Source organism: Megachile rotundata, chromosome 7, assembly GCF_050947335.1.
Source record: "Megachile rotundata isolate GNS110a chromosome 7, iyMegRotu1, whole genome shotgun sequence".
Classification (NCBI taxonomy): domain Eukaryota; kingdom Metazoa; phylum Arthropoda; class Insecta; order Hymenoptera; family Megachilidae; genus Megachile; species Megachile rotundata.
This window is the reverse complement of record NC_134989.1, coordinates 14,681,680-14,705,442: the sequence shown is the minus strand read 5'-3', so window position 1 is coordinate 14,705,442 and position 23,763 is coordinate 14,681,680. Positions and strand designations below refer to the sequence as shown.

At 40.3% G+C, this 23,763-nt stretch overlaps 1 protein-coding gene and 1 long non-coding RNA gene across 3 annotated transcripts in view; one reads left to right on the top strand and one right to left on the bottom strand.

Annotated features, from left to right (window-relative positions):
- Positions 1-5,179: 5,179 nt before the first annotated feature.
- Positions 5,180-23,763, bottom strand: part of LOC100879097 (UDP-glycosyltransferase UGT5) — a 30,336-nt gene continuing 11,752 nt past the window's right edge. For both annotated transcript variants that reach the window (XM_076533656.1, XM_003699414.3), the window contains 2 exons: positions 22,545-22,764; positions 5,180-5,617 (listed from right to left, as the gene is read on the bottom strand). In XM_076533656.1, coding sequence (XP_076389771.1) covers positions 5,341-5,617; positions 22,545-22,764 — 497 coding nt within the window. In that variant the 3' untranslated portion in view covers positions 5,180-5,340. The remainder of the gene's footprint in view (positions 5,618-22,544; positions 22,765-23,763) is intronic.
- Positions 12,280-13,349, top strand: LOC143264807 (uncharacterized). Its single transcript, XR_013038755.1, has 2 exons — positions 12,280-12,416; positions 12,484-13,349. It is a non-coding gene; the product is annotated as an uncharacterized LOC143264807 (long non-coding RNA).

Here is a 23,763-nt window from a genome sequence, read left to right as displayed (position 1 = left end):
AAATACGTCTCCCGGTGTAATACAGCGAGTTAGAGGCAGAGAAGAATTTACTGGCCGGCCGATAAAATGGCGATACCGGCCGTAGATGGAACGTGCGACAAGCCGGTAACGGTGAGATCAATGGACCGCAGAATTTTTCGAAACGTCGTTAAATCCCCCGTGTCAGCAGGGCTCCGAATCGATTCTTTCGACTTCGAGCCTGCGGCTATTTCTAGTATCGAGGATATCAAACTGGCCGGAGTAAGCGACTTAGCCGCCTATAAGCGGTGAAACGCATCGTGGTTCGATTTTCTTTTCGTTCTTGACTCGACCATCGATTTCGCTCCCCAGCGACCGCGGAATATCTTCTCTTACTTCCTCTTTGATCAAAGAAAAAACGATTATACTTGAAACCGGGGGAATCGCGTAGGATGTTACAAAAAAATTACTCAAAATCTCAAGAGGTTACATTCTTGATAAACGAAGCGATTCGAGGTGTTTAATTTTCTCTCCGCTTCCATTTAGATCACTTATAAAATTTTCGTTTGTATAGAAACGAAGTTATTCGAAGATCTGAGTGCTTTTCGATGTTACCCGATAATAAACAAAATACGAATCTTTCTCGAGAAGAAACTTTATTGATGATAAAATCTTGAAAGATATAAAAAGATACATCTTCAAGCCAGTTCAATTTCCTGCATGAAATAGTCTGATTTCTCGTAGAATGCAGGGAAATAATTGAAGGTTAGAACACCCTATATATGCTCGTGTTCGTTTGACCCCGTTCCGAAGTGGCGTTTCTCAAATAAACAGTCTCGAATCGAAAAGAGAACCTGAGTTGGTGATTTAGAACACGACGAAGATGTGGGTGGCAGAGGAAGGGCGAAAACGACCAAGTCCTTTCCGAGGAGCCACAAGCAACGTGTGGTCTCGGTCTCGGCAGTAGCTTACTCGCTCTACAAACGTTCCTTGATGAGATCGACGCGAGTATCTGGAACTCTCTTGCTTCTCGAACGGAATAGAGAGACTCTTTGAAAGTGTGCGGCTCTTGGTCGAGTGCCGTTTGGTCCTCGGTTAACGAACTAAATTTTCGCGAGACGTTGCTCTTAACGGTTTAAAGGAACGTTTGCGGTCGCAGTGCCACCCGCGTCCACCCTAACCTTACCCTTAACTGTTCTCGCAAATTGCTCGTGTCGAGTCCAGTTAATCGTCAACCCTCCAGTATCTAACGTTATCGAACTTTCTTCGTTTCCGCCTGAACAAAACTGTGCTTCGTTAAGAAGGCACCTGTTGCCAATACCAGTTATTGGATACAGTTTGCTCGAAATATTAATTGGAATGATGTCGACAAATTTTTGATGTCGAAGAAGATATACGGAGGAGTATGCAACGAACTAGACATTTAGCACGTAGAGTCCCGTTATATGGCCCTGTAGAAGGAATAGAAATGTCGAAAAGTTTTATGAGATAAATTAAACCACGTGTAATTCTTGAACGTCAAATCTTCAGCATCAAAACATCAAAAACATCTAAAAATCAAAAAATATCTGATCAAATCATATTGAGCTGATTTTTTCGTACCTGTTGCCTTCGTTAAAGATAAAAATTAATATTTTAACGAGTATGACGAGGCTGTTTTTAGCTCGAGTGATCAAGAAAAGTGGAATCTGGGATTGAAGAAGAGTCCGCGAGACGATTCGGCAGTAATGCAACGGCGAACGCGATCAATCAACGAAATGAAAGAAAAACGTTGGCCCGATTGAAAAAGTTTGTCCACGTGGACGGAGAACGGGAGTGAAATTTCTTCCGGTCTCATAGAAACAGAGAAACAAATGTTTAAACTGGGACGAGCGAAGGAATTGCATTTAAATTAGATTACCGTCCGAGTAAATATTGGAATTCTACTTTGAACCGCGACGGATGGAATCGTATTACAAAATACGAATAAATATCACCCTCCTCAGGATATTGTATCGCTCTTTCTCTGTCCCCTTGCTTCCGGTTAATTCCGTTGATACCTTCCACTTGTTACTCGCGTTATTCGAGCTGGTATACAGTAACGAGCATCTGGAATTTAATTAGCTTAATTAAATTCGGATTAAATCAGTCAGAGATCGCTTGACCTGAAAATCCTGATGAAAGAATGCGCTTGAACAGGTGATTTTATCCTGTTATAAAAATATCTGATTGAAATACGTGTGCATAAATTCATTTAAACTTCCGATCGTATCCACTGAATTGTTTCAGTCATTTTTAAATTAACAGGGTATATGAAAACACGGTAAAAAAACTTAGCAACTAATATATTGAAAACGACAGTAATTTGCAAACAAGGTAGAACTTTTGTATGATCTTTTTGTCTCAATTTTGAGACGCTAAATGACGTGAAATTAAAGTGACATAGAATTCATTTCACGTGAATCGTAGCAAATGTATTTCACAGTTGTTCAACCCAGGGGACGGAAGTAGAAAATTGCGCTTCGCATCGAGATCTACCTTTTCCACGAATTTCCATTCGTAAAACACGAAAATTTTTCGTGAAAGGATTATTAAATTTCAAAAACAGAAAATTCAGGGTGCAATCCTCCATCGACGAGTATACTTAAACAGTTCGTGAGCAAAATTCCCAGATACTATGTCTCCAGATCCTCATATCCGTAAGTGTTCAAATTCCAACATGTTGAAATTTCCAAAACAATAGAACGAAAAACGAAAAGGTCTATTTGGAAGGTATTTAAATGTGGAGTACGCGTCATAAAGTTTGACGACTCGCGTAATACGGCGTTCACGGATACGCTCGACATTTTGACTGGCGAACTGACGGGTCCCAGTCGAGATGATGCAGTTAAAACACGCTCCGGTAGGGTCGATCGAGTCGTATTGCAACACGATTCGACCCGACGGCTCGGAAGCGTACAGAGGATGAATGGAATTCGACGAAGAGGGTGCGTCGTTCCGAGTAACGCGTTCTCGAAGGGATGAAAAGAGGGCTTGCCGGGAGTTTACGCCGCGTCATTTCGCGCTCGCTTTAACTTCGCTGATTGAATCATGAACTCGAGCTACGCCCCTTTTCCTTACATCCAACCCCTTCCCAAAGGGGTTGCTCTCGGTCTTCGACCACGGGACCAGGTCAAATGAAATAGCATTCGACTGTCTGTTGCTCGTGTGCGGTTGATGGGCCACATAATTCTCGCTCGTTTGCACTCAACTACTCTGGCTAACCACGCGGGAACAAAGATGCTCTTCTTTTCCTTCTGCAATACATTCGGTGCAACTGACAGTGTAATGGAAACTTTTGTTCCTGCATTCTCTTGAATTAAGACGTGTAACCTATTATTCTGCACGAAGTAACGCAACATTCTCACATGAAAATCAGTTTTATTAGGAACAGTGATTTAAAGTTTGGAAAAGAATGAATTCAGGGGATTAGTAATTCTGAGTGTAAACATAATTGTTCGTGTACATTTAAGTAAATAGAAGTTAGAATACGGAAAAGGGTCGAAAGAGGGCCATTATCCGCTACGATTGCGTCCGACAAAAGAATAATTCGTAAAAATATTTTCTGTGACAATAGAAAGTTGGAAGTACGATGTTTTCAGGCCGTTTTAATGGATTTTCGTCCCTGTGCGACGAAAGGACCGTTGAAGGGACACAGAGGATAACGATATTTCTCGGTTACTTTGGCTGTATTTTTACAAAAAATATCCGTCCTCTTAGTGAGGATCGCTTAAAGACGCAATTTAATCGGAAACTTTACATTCCATTACGCCAAAGAAAAAGTGCCGGAAGTACGTTCCTCTTTGGTCTGCAACCTGCTCCTCTCGCTCCTTTTTTTTTAAACTTCCTGTCCGCTCAGAAACAGAGAGCCAGGAAAGTTTCTCTTTGAAACGACCTCGTCTCGAACTTTCATCGCAATCGACACAGTCTCATCGTCCATAAATATTATCGTTTCTCGAACTGAAACCACTGACTTATGTTATATTGACTCCTGTCCAAACATCAATGGGTCAGCTTTCTCTTCAGATTATATCTCATAAGAAATCTGTGATAATTATAGCGATCTTGTGTTTTATCGCCACGTTGTGTTGAATTTTTGTGCAGTGAATTTGTATCACCACTCGGGTCATGCGTTATATCTTCACATATCCGCGCCATAACCTCGCGAACCAAATTTGCGTACTAGGTTTCCTCGCACAATAACTCTCCTCTATATCCACGCAATAGAGGGCAATATCCTGCATCATTACCAGTTCTGAACGTAAACACAATCAGGATTTACCTCCAGCAAACATAAATGCAATTTTAATTGAAAGAAATATAAAGAAAGCGTGTTGTTTCAACCTACATAAATTAAAGCTATGAACAACATTCGTGTTTATACCGTGGACTATGAAAGAGTACAGGGTAATTCTCGCGGAAGTCTCTTTCTCTTTATTCAACTGGCACGGTCCAGAAACAAAAGCGTGTACGCTTCAAAAGGAAGACCAAAGATCAACCGAAAGGGAACAAAGAGAGAGAGAGATAGGGAGAGGAAAAAAGGACAGGAAGATGAGGAAAAAGAGAAGGTTGGAAACCAGCTTTGCGGGCATTACCCGGTATTTCCCAGGTGGCCGAGTCACCGACTTCGTCTCTCGCGACAACGACGAAGGGAACAACGGAGAAGACGAAGAGGCCAAGGTTTTACTGCGACGAGGAGGTCGCATCGGTTCTCTTCTGGCTGTGCTCACAGCTGGAGGCAACTGGAACCGGTGGTGTGCTCGAATGCGTTTCAACACCGAGCACACACACACAGACAGAGCGACGATGACAACAAAGATGTATCGCGTCTAGCGTTGCCAGATTAAATGCGACCGGATGTTCCCTGGTAGCTTCTGTTCGCTCCGCGTTTAGTTTTCACCTTCTCTGCCGCTCCGCCTTCGGCCTCTTTCAACTTCCTCGTAGACTCGTAAAGATGTACATGTGTGCTAAACAGCGAAATCCCGTTCCGAGATCATTCTTGTCTCGCACGCTCAGCAACGTCGATGATGAATATTCCTTTACTAAAATTTAACTTCAAAAATTTAGAATTTTATGGTTGGTCAAATGGACCGATTGAAATAATAACAAATGCATGAAATAACGCATTGGGATCTGATATGAACAAACACGAATATTGACGCCCTGTAGCACTGACAAACAGTTAAAAATTGAAACACTCGAATACAACTAAATACTATATATATTTGTTAAAGTACTTTACAAGTTTAAAATTTAATTTGTACATCTTTGGAGTCATATCATCACAGACACAAGAAACACACGTATTTGTACAGGACATTCAAATGTATTTTGGAAGTTGAAGACTGTACATAGCACAACTCTTCAATCTATTTTCTTGTACTTCTTCATCTGGTTGCGGGAGAATAGATGATTGATGTAACGGTATAGAATGTAAAGAGCGAGCAGCACAATGGCTATAAGAAAGGCGGCGACGTCGACGAGGTTACGTGCCACCCAGGACATATTTACACGTTCGCTTCTCACGTATGGTAGTCCATTGCCTCGACCGATGTACTCTGTCCACCATACTGCTGTGTCCAGCGGTGTCATGGGCCGATCTCTGAAAGCTTTCGAGAGCTTGCGGGCGTTCTCCATATACCTGCAACAAATTATGGATAATGTTGCAAAATTTTCGAGATTCGATTCTCAAAGTTTCAGTTTCTATATTTTCGACTTGATTTATTCATTTTTTAGTGACTTGCTAAGTTAACTATGGGCTTGAAGATTAATGAAGCTGTCTTTTGAAAGTTTAATCTATCTGGTAAGTGGTAATTTGTGATGCTTAATACCGTCTCAACTCCCTTTTCTTGGTCGGTTACCATTAACGTTCCTCCTTTTGTCTTGATCGGAACTTTTAACAACCGTGTCCACGATACCCTATGAATAATTCATGCGATACATCGATCGATCCATCGTGTTCGATACACTGTGAGCGTAGAAAGATGCCGCCGCGGGGTATTTTATAAATATCAGCGAGAGCTTTTAACGGTACCGCTTATCGTTCAGCCGGAAACAACCCCATCCCCGTCGAGCGAACATCCAAGAGCTCGTTCCATCGACGAAAACAACGTTGTCGAAACGCGTGTCCGTTCGAACGAATCGGCAATACGAGTTCGCTTCATCCCTGTAGTGCGCGACACATGGAGAAAAACGGATAGACAGGTGTAGGAAAACTGACGAACGAAAAAATAGAAGAAAGAGAAATACCGATGGAGTAAACGAGAGTTGAAGAGGAACAGACGAAGAGGGTGGCACCACGCTCGCAAACCAGCCAGAACGACCCGGAGCACACAATTTACCAATCGGTACTCTCCATTATTCGTGTTTACAGCTGCAGGCCGCGAATCAACTTGGTCCACCCCCCTGTGTTATTTGCCTCGGTCAAATTCAGTCGCAGCCCTGCGGTGGTTTTGAATTAACCATCAATTTTAAGCGTGTTCGACGTCCCTTCCGTCAACGTGCACCCTTCTCGTCCTCACCGCACGCCCGATGTTTCAAAGGGTGTTGGACAGATGCTAGACTAAGGGAATTAATTTGTTGCTATGTGCACCGCAAGGTGAGAGGAAATTGGGGTAGAAGGATGCTAAGTGGAAATCGTTCGATCCACACTGTTCAAAATTACTTCATTTAAAATCGATATTACTAAGAGAATACACCTTCTATCTTTTAGAATATGGGGAAGAGCATTAAACTTATACATTTATAATTTTACAAATTCTCTTCAACATAAATACACACATTTATGATGTATTTACCAAGAAAGTTGTATCTGCCAGGGATGCAACATTCCAGCGATATCGGGGAAATAAGAGGTAGTCTCCGAAAAGCTATGTAAAACGTTATCGGAAAAGGGGTGAAATTATTTTAGCCGTAGCAGTCTGAAGGCAGATGTCGCGAAAGTTACGCGAGAAACCATTTCTATCCCCATTTCTGAGGCCGACTCGTATCTCCAGGGGATCATAATTCCCGCGATATCTTGGATCGTTGTCGCTCGAGCCGAGCACCCAGACACGTTACCAACTTACTTTCCGACTTGTAACGTTATCGCGAGCTTCTCAGAGCCTCGCCAGTTCTACGCGTTGCGACTTCCCAGTCCAAAACTCGTGCAACTCGTCCAAGAACTACCCTACGCCAACTAATATTCACATTCTTTTATCATTTTGAGATACGATTGAAAATTTCGTGCTACTCCTAACGCGTTACTTTGCAGCCCTCGAAATGGGAGTGCAATTTTACATTTTATAAACGTGAAAAATACGGAGGAAATACTTCTACATTTATTGAGTTTTCTGTCTACTATCTGGATTTTAGAGTGAAGGGAAAATGTCGGGGTGGGTTTGCAAATTTCCTCTTTACATATTCCATTGCTTTCGTACTTTTTAGTATCCCTGCATTTTGTAATAGTTAATTAAAGATTTATTTTTTGATGAAATAAGCTGACATATAACCCGAGCGAAAAGGGGAAGAGTCGGTAAGGACTGAAATGCGAGACGACGTTTTCTGTTGTTCGCGTGACACGGCGCAATAGTTAGCGGCAACGTATCATGCGCAAGTGATATAAAATTAACCTACGATTTGGAAACAGTGTTGTTAGACTCGGAGGCTCGAAGTTGTCGTGCCGTACGCTACTCGTTGTTACGCCTGGTAATCACTACTTCTCCATTGATTTACGAGCGTGATTCTTGCGTTGCTCGCCAGTCAGAAAGTAAGAAAGTCGTCGCAGATAAACGCAATACGGTAGTTAAGACGATAGAACGATACCTTATCGTCGAATTGTACCACGAGATCCACTTATACTAATATTGTACACCTTCGAGGATGTAAAGCGGATTCAACTTCGCGATAGGCATCGATTCATCAGAAATGTTACGATCGTCACCTTGATATCACATAAGAAAAAGTTGACAAAGTTCATTTTATTAAAAATTAATTTAAAACATAATTTATTTAAATCTTCATTGAGCTTTCAACTCAGACTCTTGAACAAATTGTGTAGTCAGAGAACCGCTTAAACCCATCACTACTGATCTAATACTTTCAAAATCATCACATAATTCGTAGAATGATTTTCCGACACAAAGCGAAGGATGCAACGGAAGAAAGGAACCCTGGTGACCCGTATCACTGACATGCAAGCTTGTTCAATTTCCTGTTTCCTAGGTTCTGGATCCCGCAAGGCGACGCAAAGTGGCCATTCAATTCCCAAAGATCTGCGCGCATGATTGCGTTTGTAAGCTAACTTCGACTTACAGCCATTCGACTCGAGATCAAACGGCATACACCGTTATCGATGTAAGTAGTGTACGTTAACCGTATCCTCGTTTACCCTTTTTGCTCCACTTTCTATGACATCACAATATTCAAACTGCGGAGTATAAGTTCGATCGTAAACGACTCGAGGCTTTTAGCTAGGCCATAAATGTCCCTATGAAACTTATCGAAATCGTACAAATATCATTGTAAATACTGCAAAGTTCCTCCTTGCTATTATCCGAAAGAAGCCTGTATTGCTCCCAAGTGTCCGATGTTCTCCCATCCTCAACACGTTTTATGTTCGCTACACGATAAAACGTGAAATCAAGAAAAAGTCTGTTTCCATTTAAAATCGCCCTTGAGTCAATGTACATTTTTGCGCAATTAGCTTCACCTTACTTTGTATTCACGTAGACCGTTCGTTAATTTTTCCCTCGGCGAAAGAACTATCACGAAGTTGTATTTAATCACGTGCCCGAGCGCTATCGGTCTTTCCTTTGGTTTCTTTCATTTGGAGAATGGACTGAATTTATGGTCCAACCGATTCGACAAGGTTTCGTTTACGATACCTTCACAATCGAATTCGAAAGCTCACCGGTAAATATGAGAGCAAGTAAATTGTTACTAGAGTCTAACTATAATATTTCAACAAAAGTAAAATAATTGAATAAAGTTATAATTATTGAAAAATCTTGACTATGTAAAAGACAGCCGAATATAAATTTGAACATTTCGTTTCCCAGTATCTGGGAGTTATTTGCACCCCGTTCAATTTTAAGGAAATTCCATAATAAAAAGTGAGCACGCGTTGCATTCTTAAACGTGTCATTCCGCGGAACGAAGACAAACGCAAAGGCGAACGCGCGGAAAAGAGGAAAAAGGGGTATGTGTGTGTGTGTCGAGGCGAGCAAGCTGCCACGTAGTAAGGCGGTAGTAAGGAAGGACAGAGGGAGGATGGTAGTCAAAGTTTCGACAGTTTGTAAGGAGGTACGAAGCACGCCCCTGTTCCTCTGCTTCTTCTTCGGTTACGGCTGAGGGATAACATAGTACAGCCCCGACGTCAAGTTAGCCCGATACCCGGACTCACCCCTTTACTCTTGCCGGTCTCTTCTCTTCTGTTTCCTTCCTCCCCCGTTGTCTAGAATACTTGACTGGCTTTACGATGCACACGAAATAGGACACTACTGTTTTCCAACTGCTCGTTTATTCATTTCGGTTTAGGTGTATATTTCCTTTTCTGGACCGAGTTTTTCCACCTCTATCGTGATTGACGCTCCTTCGCATGCAACCGTAATGAGGATCGAAAGCAACAAATGTGTGAAGAAAAAGTTTATTTATTTTTAAGGGTGTGTTTTACATAAATTCTATTTTTGTGCTACTATAAAAATACAATCCGTACATTCAATTCTTACATTTCTACATTTCAATATTGATCTAAAAATGTAGGATGTAAAGAAATGTAAGTCTGTTTATTTTTAAGGGTGCATTTCACATAGACTACACTTTGTCGCTACTATAAAAATAAAACCTGTGCATTTAACTCCTATATTCCTACATTCCAATATTGATCTGAAAATGTAGTATGTAAACATATGTAAGTTTGTTTATTTTTAAGGGTGTTTCACATAAACTATATTTTTGTGCTATTATAAAAATAAAATCCATACATTCAACTCTTACATTTCTACATTTCAATATTGATCTAAAAATGTAGTATGTAAAGAAATGTAAGTCTGTTTATTTTTAAGGGTGCATTTCACATAAACTACATTTGTCACTACCATAAAAAAACATGTGCATTCAATTCTCCCTACATTCCAATATCGATCTGAAAATGTAGAAAGGGCGGTAATAATTGACGTCGCCTGAATACTCCCCATTCTATGCCAGAGGTATTTTCCGCGCACGTAATTACCTACGTAAATAAATAAATGACGAATCGAGGAAAGGCTCTCATTAGCAAAAATCGTAGCATTTCGTTTTGTCTTCCAGCTCTCCCCTTCACCCTGCACTCTCCCCTATTCAGTCTATCGTTCCACGAGTCAACTTCCGTCCGCTTTATTACCCTGTTGTTCTTATTCGTCCGCGAAGGCAACCCTTTCGCTCGACGAGTTCCAGTTTCTTCTTCGTGGCCGTCCAACCACGAACGCTATCCATCGTTCCGGTGGCTCGTCCTCTCACCGGGATTTATTCTAGACGAACGAGACGAGATATAACCGAGGTATTCTTATTCCCGGCAAGAAGAGAATCCTCTTTTGCGAGGCGGCGGATTCGCCGAGTGCTTCGGCGCACCTGCTCGCTCGTAAGGGACGCGCGTAATGGTCGAGCGAGAACCGGAGAACGGAAACGAGACGGCCAGAGCCCGTATAGGGAAAGGGCTGGAAATGAGCAAGGGTGGAGACGCTGCGTAATGACGCGTGGAACGTCTCTCTGGACGAGAAAGTAATTGGACGTTGGCTGGGGCAACTCCCACAGTCGCCCTCGCTTTGATGAATGAGAAAACCTTCGATGGACTCGCTCGAGACTTTATATTTGATCGATGTTCCCTTGCCCTGCAATTATGTGCTTTATTTATATATTTATCTATTTAACAGGACAGACCCTTTGACCCGTCAAAGGGTACATATTTACGGAGGCTCCTCGGCTATGTTGTTAAACACAACATCTCGACAAACATCCCCAACTCGCGAACTCAAAACATTATGTAACTTTATAAATATGTATTACGCGATTTTTGTTCGCTGAAATTATCCTCTGGGACTACTTTATTATTGCCGATGCAAATACTATTTAAATTTAACATCCTCGCTGTATTTCAAAATCTTTTGTCTTATTTTTTCCGTTAATCGATTTTAACGTTGTGGAACAAGCATTAATTCGCAAGAAATCTGTGAGCATTATTTTTTTAACCTACAATTTAGTTTTGGAAAAATTATCGAATGACAAAATATAATCAGAATTTTTTTTTAATTGTACAGCTGAATAAATCAAAGTCTCGTCAATACTCGACAAGCGTTGAATTTTCTTTGTAAGATTCGACGGAATTACGACCCCTATCGAATGATTTAAACGATTCCTCCCCACGTCAAAGAATAACTCCTCCAATCTTGGAAATTACGTTAACGATGAATAGGGTTTGCAAAGCTGGGGAGGGAAACAGATTCGAGGATGGTGTATAATACTACCTAATTATAAAAATCTTCTTTTTATGCGAGGAAATTGGCCTCGAAACGAGGGGGAATGTATACAACTGAGGGACGAGTTTCTTTGTGAATTTGGAAGTTAATTTCGATACAGAGAAAGAGAAACGGGAGTTCGAAGTATCGTTTTCTTTGCGCTCGAGTCGGATTAAAAAGTTGCTTATTTGCAAGCTTTCACGGAACTTTCTCGTCTTTGCTCCTATATTTACTGGCTGAGAGTACACAGGTACGTATATTTGGTTGTAAAGTTACGACGAGCCGCGTGACAAAAACTTCGGCTTCCCTTGGATCCGTTGAATTTCATTATTTACACCACGTGTACGGGAACAAGTGTTTGAATAATGCATTTCGGCTGGATGTACACGAAAGCCGCATTAAGACGCTAATCTAATCCAGATATTCGCCGAACTGTCTTTATAAACTCTCTCTCCCTCGATGGCAATCTAACGATAACTCCATACATAAAGATTTCAATTTCACCAAATACGTTTGTAATTTATCCCTTTGCACTCGAAGATAATTTTACTGTTTGCAAACAGCAACTTTAAAATATTAATTAAAATGTTAAATGACTTCTTTTGAAGTTATTATTTCTCTACTAATAATTTCCACTATTGTCTATTTTGCTATGTTTATACGTCACATGAGCACTACTATAGAAATAATTAAATAATGCTTCCTTTAAATTATTGTATTAAATCGAATGGCGTCTAAGAGGCGTCTCTCGAGCGCAAAGGGTTAAATGAATGTCGGAAATTTCTTGTAACGTTCGAATATGAATATTGAAGTCAATATCGAATACAACCGAATGAACCCGAATCAAACCGTACAGAGCCGAGTGAAATCAAACATAATCACAAATCAAACCGAACAGTAAACACGTGCTGGTCTCGCGTTCTATAATTCTTACCTGTGTTTCTTGCTTGTAATCTAATTGTTTAAATCGTGTGTATCTTTGAACATATCTGTACGATAGTGTCGTTAGTTCTACAACTAAGATCTTTCGTTGCAGGATCTCAATTAGCAACATCGACATGTCGACATGCCAAGGTTGCAAAGCCCGCGTAGCTATTCCAACAAGATGTTCCGATTGCGGAACAATTTCGCATCCTAATCCTAATTGCCTAGCCCGGACGATGCACCCTTGGTGTCCCGATCGCCTACTCAGCTGCGAGACATCCGTATCCAAGGAACCGTCTTCGTCCCTCGACGACATTCGAAATTTCATACACAAGGAATTACAAAAGATGCTGCACGAGTTCTTCGAGGACCTAGGAACCGAATTCGAGGCGAGGAAGAGAGAGATTAAATCCTTAAGAAGCAAGCTAACGATGCTGTCCGATCGATTGCAAGAGATCGAAAACAACGATCTGTTAAATGAAAGTTTGAACATACACGCGTTATAAAGTTTCGTATCAACGCGATTGGGAGTTTAATAACATCCGAGTGCAGTTTAATCTCCGCGAGAGAAGATTAAACTCAGAATTGGTAGGCGAGAATCAGTGTCTCTGTCAGTCTCGAAGGATCTTTTCTCGTATCGTCGCATGGCTTCGAGCGAGCGTATCGAAAATCTCGTCGATGATACGCTAAGACTTTGATCTTGTTTCTCGTACAAAGTTTCTCTTTCGTTCAACCAGCTTCGCACCGTGAATATTGCCTTTGCGTTTTACGCGCTGTATTCTCAGCCTCGGTTTGCTTATTAAGTCCTGTACACAGAGCTATCTCCTTTGACCTTGTAATAATCAGAAATTTCATTCGCTCTACAGTTTCTTATCGGGAACGAGATTCACTCGACTTTGAGATATTCTTGTCTCCACGGGTGATCGAGGTTTAATTAAATACGAGATGTCGTTTTTGAAATATACGTGTTAAATGAAATTACTTCTTCTCTTTTATAATCCTTTGCATGTGATGTCATAGTCAATGAAACTAATTATTGCAATCACTTTAAAAGAATTCATTAAATTCTTCAAGTAAAAAGTAGATTTGTTGTCTGAATGATGTATGAACATAGTCGATGAGACTAATTATAACAATAACTTTAAAACAATTCATTAAATTCTTCAAGTAAAAAGCTGTAGATTTGTTGTCTAAATGATGTATGAACATAGTCAATGAGACTAATTATAACAATAACTTTAAAACAATACATTAAATTCTTCAAGTAAAAAGCTGTAGATTTGTTGTCTGAATGATGTATGAACATAGTCACTGAGACTAATTATAACAATAACTTTAAAACAATACATTAAATTCTTCAAGTAAAAAGCTGTAGATTTGTTGTCTGAATGATGTATGAACATAGTCACTGAGACTAATTATAACAATAACTTTAAAACAATTCATTAAATTCTTCAAGTAGAAAGCTGTACAGTTGCTGCCTACATGATGTATGAACATAATCAATGAGACTAATTATAATAACTTTAAAAGAATTCATTAAATTTTTCAAGTAGAAAAATGTACACTTGCTGCCTACATGATGTATGAACATAGTCAATGAGACTAATTATAATAACTTTAAAAGAATTCATTAAATTCTTCAAGTAAAAAGTAGATTTGTTATCTAAATGATGTATGAACATAGTCAATGAGACTAATTATAATAACTTTAAAACAATTCATTAAATTCTTCAAGTAGAAAGCTGTACAGTTGCTGCCTACATGATGTATGAACATAGTCAATGAAACTAATTATAATAACTTTAAAACAATTCATTAAATTTTTCAAGTAGAAAGCTGTACAGTTGCTGCCTACATGATGTATGAACATAGTCAATGAGACTAATTATAATAATTTTAAAAGAATCTATTACACTCTTCAAGTAGAAAGCTGTACAGTTGCTGCCTACATGATGTACGAACATAGTCAATGAGACTAATTATAATAACTTTAAAACAATTCATTAAATTCTTCAAGTACAAAGCTATAAAGTTGCTGTCTACCTTAAAAGTGCAATTAACAATATCTTTGTTAATATACATCAATGAAGTTGACAAAATGGCGGCGCAGAACTAACGCCCTCTGGCGAACACCCTACTAATTCCTCAAGTTAAACCTTTCTTAATTTCAAAGTCCAAATTTGCAAACAACCACATTTCTAAATTTTCTATGTACATCTAAATCATGAATTCGCAGCATCCGTCAGTTCCCTCCGGCTTCGAATATGCCCATAATTGATGTCTACCATAATTCACGTTATCTCCCACCGTATATCACGCTAATCATAATTTGAAATTTGAAACATAATCCTCTGTAGGAAAAAAGGGTGATGAAAATGTTAATACATATTTCGTCGCAAAATTATCGTCGTTATACGCTCAACTATACGACAAAGAGATTACCCGGTGTATATGAATAAATAATGCAGCTCATCAGCGGGAACCGATAATTTCTCATTCTATGGGAGACGATCCGATTTCGATACGGGCGTTCTTTGAAAAATGTGTCACGCGAAAATGAAACACCCTATACAAAATGTTGTATATTCCCGGACACACGTGAACGGGAACGAGCATGCACGTGCATGTACACACGATGCGTGTGTCTAAGTATATATAACACCGATCTCGTTCCCCGGAGGCTTCTCGTTCGTCGGGGTGCTAGACGGTGGTCGGGAAAATCCAATCGCTTCCCGACGATATACGTCTTTGTAACTCGATAAGTCACAAGGTAATGCGGAGCGGGGAATCTTTGGTAGAAAATTTCAACGTCCAGCAAGGGAAATACGAAAGGGAGGAGACGAATGATAAAACGGGATCAAAATCCGGAAAATCTGATCCCTTCGCGGAATATTCGGATGCGTCTGTTCGTCTTGAAATACGCGTCGCATACCATCCGAATGAAAATATTTCTGCGAACGAAGAATGTGTCCTCTGTACCGGGAAAATGTAACCACGCACGGATAAAGGAGGCTACAAACACTCCTCCGTTTTAGATTAAATGTTTCATATTTAGTAGAAAAATGGGGATGAAATTTTTCATTTGGATTCTGGGTGGAAAATGAAGTGTAATTACACTCCTATATGAGGAATTATGCAGTTCATTCTGATTCAATTACATCACAGTTGTAATTTCGATTATAGGGAGAATTACAGTATCATTTGATGTGATATAGGTAATTATGTTCAGTTATAATTCGTGAAGTCAATCAAATCAATCACGCGAAGCAGTGTAACAAATGAACGTTATAATTATCTTGAACCATGCAGCTTTACGAAGATCAAAAATTAGTAATTATCGTCATATCTCCATTCGACTTGTTCGAAATCATCCGCGTGTTCGCAGTCACGTGGCGGAAGCATAAATATCATCGCAAATGGAAATATCGGGAAGCGGGCAATTTCCGTGGCTCGTAAATTTCTGCCTCGAAAAAATCTGACAATACCTCGAACGGTATTAATATCAAATGTTCGCATGAACCTGATTAATTGACGCGACGATAAAATCCAACAAGGGACTCCTGACTTCTCCCCGACCCTGCGTGATATCTATTTCAACAGAACTATTCTGTACAGTCGAGAGCAAATTTACATTTCACATGGAAAAGGGATATGTCCTCGTTGATTTTTACGAATTTTCCGATTTGGAAATGGGGGGGTTGGAAATTTTAAGGGGTTGAAATTTGAAGAGGTTGAAATTTGAAAGGGTTGAAATTTGAAAAGGTTGAAATTTGAAAGGATTGCAATTTGAAGGGGTTGAAATTTGGAGATTTAGGAATTTGAAGGGGTTGAAATTTGAAAGGGTTGAAATTTGAAGGCGTTGAAATTTGAAGAGGTTGAAATTTTAAGGGGTTGAAATTTGGAGATTTAGGAATTTGAAGGGGTTGACATTTGAAAAGGTCTGAAATTTGAAAGGGTTGAAATTTGAAGGGATTGAAATTTGAAAGGGTTGAAATTTGAAAAGTTTCAAATTTGAAGGGGTTGAAGTTTGGAGATTTAGGAATTTGAAAGGGTTGAAATTTGGAAGGTTTGAAATTTGAAAAGGTTGAAATTTGAAGGGGTTAAAATTTGAAGAGTTTGAAATTTGTAGGGGTTGAAATTTGAAGGGATTGAAATTCGAAAGATTTGAAATTTGAAAGGGTTGAAATTTGAAGAGTTTCAAATTTGAAGGGGTTGAAATTTGGAGATTTAGGAATTTGAAAGGGTTGAAATTTGGAAGGTTTGAAATTTGAAGGAGTTGAAATTTGAAGAGTTTGAAATTTGAAGGGGTTGAAATTCGAAAGGTTTGAAATTTGCAAGGGTTGAAATTTGAAGGGGTTGAAATTTGCAGACTTTGAAATTTGGAAGCTTAGAAGTTTGGAGACATATTTGAGAAGCCAGAAATTTGAAAATTTAAGGATTTGAGGGTCTGAGAATTTGTAGACCCAGAAAGGGGATGCAGACCTCTAGAGTGTCAAGAATTTGAAGACGTAAAAACACCAGAACATAGATGTGTTTAAAGACTTAAACCTAAAAATTTAAGAACCTATTAAATTGAAAACTTACAAATTCCCATATCAAAAAATTTGAAAATTTCCTTGAACATCAACTCCAGCTCCGCGATCGATTTTACCGTGTAATAAAAAAATATGTAAGGATATTTGATCGCGTTATTTCCGTAAAGCCGTGCAATCTTATTGCTCGAAATGTGCCAAGGAATTTCAGTGGCACACACGTAGATTTTAACGTCCCTAGCATAGCCTAGTACGATAATTTAGAATGGTTGCTACGGACAGCCTCGGTTTTATGCATCCACGGTGTTTGCCAACGATCCGCCCACCATTCGATCTCCAAATACTTATTCGAAAGGATATCCAAGTCTTGGAAGAAAAGCATTCTTGCTTTATACCGACCTGACCGTTGCGTTGGTCAGAGTTCTCGTTTATTTAAAACGAAACGGTTTCATCCCGATCGAGCTCTGATTCAAGGATATTACGGTACATTGTGGTAAATTCGTTCTCCATTTTCGCCAACAGGGGAATTACTCTCGCAACGCAAACGTTTCTTCTCTATTCTTTACTCTGCGTATTTACTCTAGCAACGTATTCCACGTGTACCTCTCTGGTAATCACGTAAAAGCTATGGGTTTATTTGTATCGGAACAACACCGCTGTGCATGAATTTTATAACAATTTTCTTCGCGTCTCGATGTATGTATTTCTACGTAAAAACTGTTCCCGAATTATTTTATCTTCGCTTCCATTTGAGCAGCTTATCGGTAAGTACGTTGATATATTCTGAACTGTTAAAAACAGTTCAATCTATATTGTTTTTACCCGCGCGCAATTTGCAGTCCATTATTAATAAATCGTATTTTGTTACCGACTTTTACCTCAATTCGATCGACTCTGATATGTTCTTTTTAAGTAACAATTTTTAAAAAAGAACAATCACAAAAATATAAGTTAAAAATTGTAATTCGATAGGTAATTAAAAAGTTAAGGGTGTTTTATGGATCGAAAGAGAGAAAGATTGAAGTAAAAAGCAGAATGTGACCGATAGTAATAACGAAATGGCATCGGGGTGAGTCGGTGTCAAAAGGGTGGTTACCCTGGGAACCAGTTAATCTTTTTCTCAGCCCATAGGGGCGCAAACCGGTACGTGACTCGCGGGACAGTAACGGCGGGATGGGTAAACTTTTATTAAAAATCTAATTGGATCGGAGCTCGGGGCCCGAGGGCCATTTCACCGTAGCTTCTTTCCTCTCCTCTTTTAGATCCAGTCTCAATAAACGCTTGCTTCTAAGCACGGATATTCTCGCTGCTTTTATCCCTCTTGCAACAGGAATTCAACCCTGTTTTTCCTGCTATCTCGAGTTCGGAATTTCGTATTTTTCTGCGAACGATACCGCAATACTATTATAGATTGATAATGGCTGAAGGGTGCACCGGTTCGCGGAAACCGCGCTCGAAAATGAACGTGGCACGCGTGTGTGTCAAACGGATATCCTGTCCGCGTTACGCGCAAGCGACTGTAATTGAGTATTTAAACGTTGTTTGTGTCAGGTGCAAATGAAACATACCCGGTGTCGGACTTTTCTGCTCCTGGCCCAATTAGTTGGCCGAACTGATGGAGGGGATCGTTTCAGCGGTTGTTTGTTAAGCGTTTCGCGGTTCCGGTTACAGCTGTATCCCGTTTCGTGGCCAAAATTACAGCTCGATAATTCCCTGCACGCTGTCAACCTTCTCCCCATTTATTAAAACTATAAACTCAACGTGTAAATTTTCAAACTTTCTTCATAGAAAATTATTGAAGAACTTTTCACTTTCCGGAGCCTCTTTCATACTTCAATCTTTCACAAGGGTTGTAAAAATGACGCTATTAAAACTTAATCTACATCTACTGCGTTCACTGTGCAAAATTTCATATAGTTAGTTTTTTAAAAAATTTTTCAATGATTTAGAAAATGTGCACTTTCAGAGATTGTTGAAGTAACTCCTTTTCTGTAATTACGACGTTATAACACAATCTCACTTAACCTCTTCCCATGCTTTGACGAGTCTCACTTACAGCTCATACGTAACAAACCTTACTCAAATTTTGAACAATCTTCAACTTGAAATTTAAGTCCAACTATAAGGATCCCTGTATATAAAATTTTAATTTTCTTTGTTAATTTTAATTATATCCCCGAGTCTTGCGTGATGCGATAAATAAATAGCACGGAAGGGGGTTAAAATCAGCGCAGTCTAGAATTTTGGTAGAATTGTGAATAATGCGTGGGAAGATACGTGCACGAGGTTACCTCGGCTAATTGGTCGCGAGCGCAGAAGATGGAGGCGTCTCGGTTCGCCGCGATAACGTTACAAGTCGGAAAGTAAGTTGGCGCAGAGTTGGGCGACAACGAGCCAGGAAATCGTAAAGTAACTTCGAGGGAATTACGAGGGGAACGAAGATTACTTTCCGCCGGGAACCGCCTCGAAATTCACCGACATCGTCCACCGATACACCGACGCGTGACGAAGTAACTTCGAAAAATCCAGCGAGAAAATTACTTTCGCCTTTCCCGGCTGTCGGCGTACATTTTAATTGCGTGTACCTGCATATTCAGCGACGGGAGACCGAAATATTCGCAACTCGTTCCCAGAGAATTTGCAACCGGCAAAGGACCGTCCCGGCGCGATCTCGATAACCGGAAGTCTCGTTTATTATGTGCCGTAGCCTGCCACGCTCGCCCTTGGTGAATTTTCCATCAACGACCCTCCGCGTTCCACCTTGCTTCACCAACTAGTTTCGGTTCCACTTCGCTACTGAATTTAGGATCGTGTAATGTTCATTTCAATTCTATCCTACCGAAATTTCCAAAAATCATTACTTTTCAAAATCTCCACTTCCACCCTTAGCAGATTATAAATTTACAAAATTCTGCACTCGTAAATTTTTTCATTTTCAAATAGTCCGATCTAAAATTCTTATTCCAACTTCTTTCGAATTCTCAAATTTCCTAAATTCCCAAAATTTCCAGATTTCCAAATCCCAAGTTTCCCGAATTACCCAAAGTGCTAAATTCCTTTAGAACCGATAGTCCCAGCACCGCCATTTCTCAAAGGGGAGCCTACGGTGGCCGGTATAGATAGGATCATCCAATTACCAGGTCTCGAATTTATTTATTAATTAGTATTCAGGAGGTCGGATAACAAGGATACAATCGCACGTGCATTGTCGCGAAGGATCGTATCGAACCGCGTCCATGTCGAAGGACCAAGTCGGCTAGCTCGTAAATCCAGGCTGTCGTAATTACCGGGACAGTAGCGAGCTACGTCGAACGTGACGCTGCCAACGCTTTCATATCCGTTCTGATTTATTAAGCCGCTTTCATCGTTCGACGCGCGACTCGCGTGCCGGCGCATCGTAATTAAATCGCGAGTTACGGACCAACGAGCAACGCTTCTTGTTCCGTGGCCGATACGAGAGCGTTCGATCGGCGAAGATTAATGGAATTCTTTGCCTCGTTTCTGATATTCCTGGAAATTCGTTGTTCACTCTTTTGACACCTGATTCCACTTTAATCGGAACTTTAATCCAACGAGAATCGGTGGCAGGTACTTAGATCGACTTCTTTCTTGATCGATCAAATACTGTCTAAAGGTGGTGTAATCGAACCGAGTTAATGATCATAATACTTCGTGCTAGGCAAACATTTTATAATATGATAGAAAGTTTGGACTGACTGGTGTACGAAGTGGACGATGAATTAATAGGTCGTATACTTCTGTTGCTTTCACTCGAGGAAGTTAAATCTGGATCAGAAATGTGTCCCTCGGGTCCTCATAAGAAATGAGACACTTACATGTTTTGCTACACATGTTTTCACTGACCTAGTCTGCTGTACTAGTGGTTTTAATAATGATGATAAAATTATGATGATATTAGTTCAATTTTAACCACCCTATCTTTATGTACACCTCATGACACGACATCCACATGTGTAGACATATTTGCAAAAAGGGAGCTGTCTACAATCAGCTCGACTTTGAAGCACAGATCCCCAAGAATTCCACAATTGTCCTAAGAATTTCTCAACGCGAAATTCGCATTACTACCGAATGCCAACCACAAAGCAGCAATGTCGCACAGTTGACATGAACGTATCGAATCACAAGCAACCTTGTTAACATCACGACAAAATTACATGCTCAGGGCAAATGCGAAGATTTCCTATTCCATCAGACAAGCCCCGCAGCGTAGCAACAAGAAACATCGCAAGAAACGTTACGTTGCTGCATTCGGAGTCAGAAAAAGTCGCCGGAAGACTGACTGTTACGACAGCGTGATAATGCGTCCGAAAACAAGTAACCGCAATCAGATGAAAAATTCAACGTCGGGCAATTTACGCGGTGCCGGCGACGCGTGTAAACAAGCCTGCACGCGTAACAGCGGCGACGACGTAACGCGAGGCTCCACCGGTTAACAAGTTATCCAGCTGGGTCGCCATTGAATAATGTAGAATTTAATTTCGTCCAGGTTCCCTGGTCGTCATCGAGCCGCTCCGTGGTGTTGATTCGCGCCGTGAAACATTTAGCGGCCATGAGATTTCCCATGCGACTGACCGGATACGCTTCCACGAACCCCAAACGATACGCCGATGGATCGCCCGTTGAGGACGCGCTCTTTTAATCGGAATTAAGAACAGAAACATTCTAGCTTTTGATGGATTGCGTTATTGTTTTCGGGTAATGGATTTCCACGTTTGATGCTGCTGACATCATTTCATAACTTCGATCTCATTTATCATACACTGATTGGAAGCTTAATGACCTTGAAAATGTTTGCTAACTCCTAGACAAACCTTGAAATTCTTAACTCTTAAGATAGGATCACATTTAATTTTGTCAAAAATAAATTTATATTTTTTGCACTTGAATGTGGACCACACATACTCATCATACATCATATCTATAACTATAACACTTATCTATAATATCTGTAAGAACTTATTATCCCCAAACCTTGAACAAAGACCCAGTGCCTACATGACAAGTACCTATGTAACAATAAAGATACTCGGATAATTGCACTTGCAGATACTCAGATAATTGCACTTGCAGATACTCAGATAATTGCACTTGTAACAAGCAAACTAAAAGGTAATATTAAACTAGGGCCAAAATGGGAACCACATCTCTAAAGGAGGACACCAAGAAGAGAAACAAAATGGAGACACAGAGGGTTAAGACACGTAAGTGTCGAGATGTACAGAAATCGTAAGCAAAGAAGGATGGAAAACGGCAGACCTGGTTGCGGATTAACGGGCTTGTGCTGCAACGACGATGCACTTCCTGGATATCCGAGCGTCCGGACAGCTCGTGAGATATTCAACGGACCGAATATCCGGCCAGATTATACGATTTCCCTTTTTGCCACGGTTCCCTTCCTCCCTGATTTTTACCTGCTTTTTCTTTTTGTTGCCAACGCAACCGACGCACAATCGATTGGATTTGGAGTAGAGGTTTAGATGGGTGCCATATAACGGGTGGTCGCTAGTTATTTGACTACCAGATTACTTCTTTTGGCATTTTGAAACTTTGAGACTTGAGATGAAGTATCAATATTTGTTAAAGTTGTCAGAAGGAGGCAAAGTAGAGAACTTACCTGGTATTGTTGAAAATTTCGTCCACAGCGTTCTTGAGTGTCGCTTCGCTCATTTCGTCGAATTTCACAACGATGGCGACTCCCCTAGCTTGAGCGGCAATGGCGTTCTGATATTGGTCACCGAAGAAAGGCATGAGAACCATGGGCACCCCTCGGTGGACACCCTCTGACAACCCCAGTAGTCCACCATGGCCAAAGTAACACTTAACATTCGGATGAGCTGTAACAAATAAGTTCATATGATAAGCAAAACAAAAAACCTCAGAAGAGAATACAAAAAACCACAGAAGAGAATACAAAAAACCACAATAACATTACAAAACATTTGTTTCAACAACACTCGTCATTCTTCATTATTTACTTCGCAAGAACACAGTCAATACCACTAAATGATGAACGCATATTTGTTCATGTTTTATGTACACACCATATTGACGAACAGCAAACTTTTAATAAAGTTCTCATTGATATACCAACTGTAAACATTCAGCTAAATATTCCAATTAAAGCATTGTGCAAAAAATTGATTCTCGATATTGGAAAGTAATCACTCAGTCCATCGCTGTGAAAATTCCCAATTTTTTCCCGAAGAAAGTTAAAAATAGGGAGCGGTGTGTTCATTTCCATAAATATTCAGCTGCGGATTTCACTCTGATCCCGTCAAATATGAATCAGTTCCAGGGAAGTGGGTTCCTTTACATAATGCGTATTATTACGTTCGTACGGAGGCAGAGAGGGTAAAATGGTGAGGTGGTGTGGGCTGAAGTAATTTCGGGAAAAGTGGTGATTTGGGAATTTGGGGATTTAGGAATTTGGGGATTTGGGGATTTGGGAATTGGAGGTTTGGAAATTAGAGACTTAAGAAACTTGGAATTCGGGAATTGGGGAATATGGAATTGGGGGATGAGAAGTTGGGGAATGTGGAATTGGGCATGTGGGAATTAGGGGACGAGAAATTGGGGAATGTGGAATTGGGGGATAAGAAATTGGGGGATGAGAAATTGGAGAATGTGGGAATTGGGGAATGTGGGAGTTGGGGAACGTGGGAATTGGGGAATGGGGGAATTGGGGAATGTGAGAGTTGGAGAATGTGAGAGTTGGAGAATGTGGAAATTGGGGAATGTGAGAGTTGGGGAATGTGGGAATTGGGAAATGTGAAACTTGGGGAATGTGGAATTGGGGAGTGTGGGAATTGGGGAACGTGGAAATTGGGGAATGT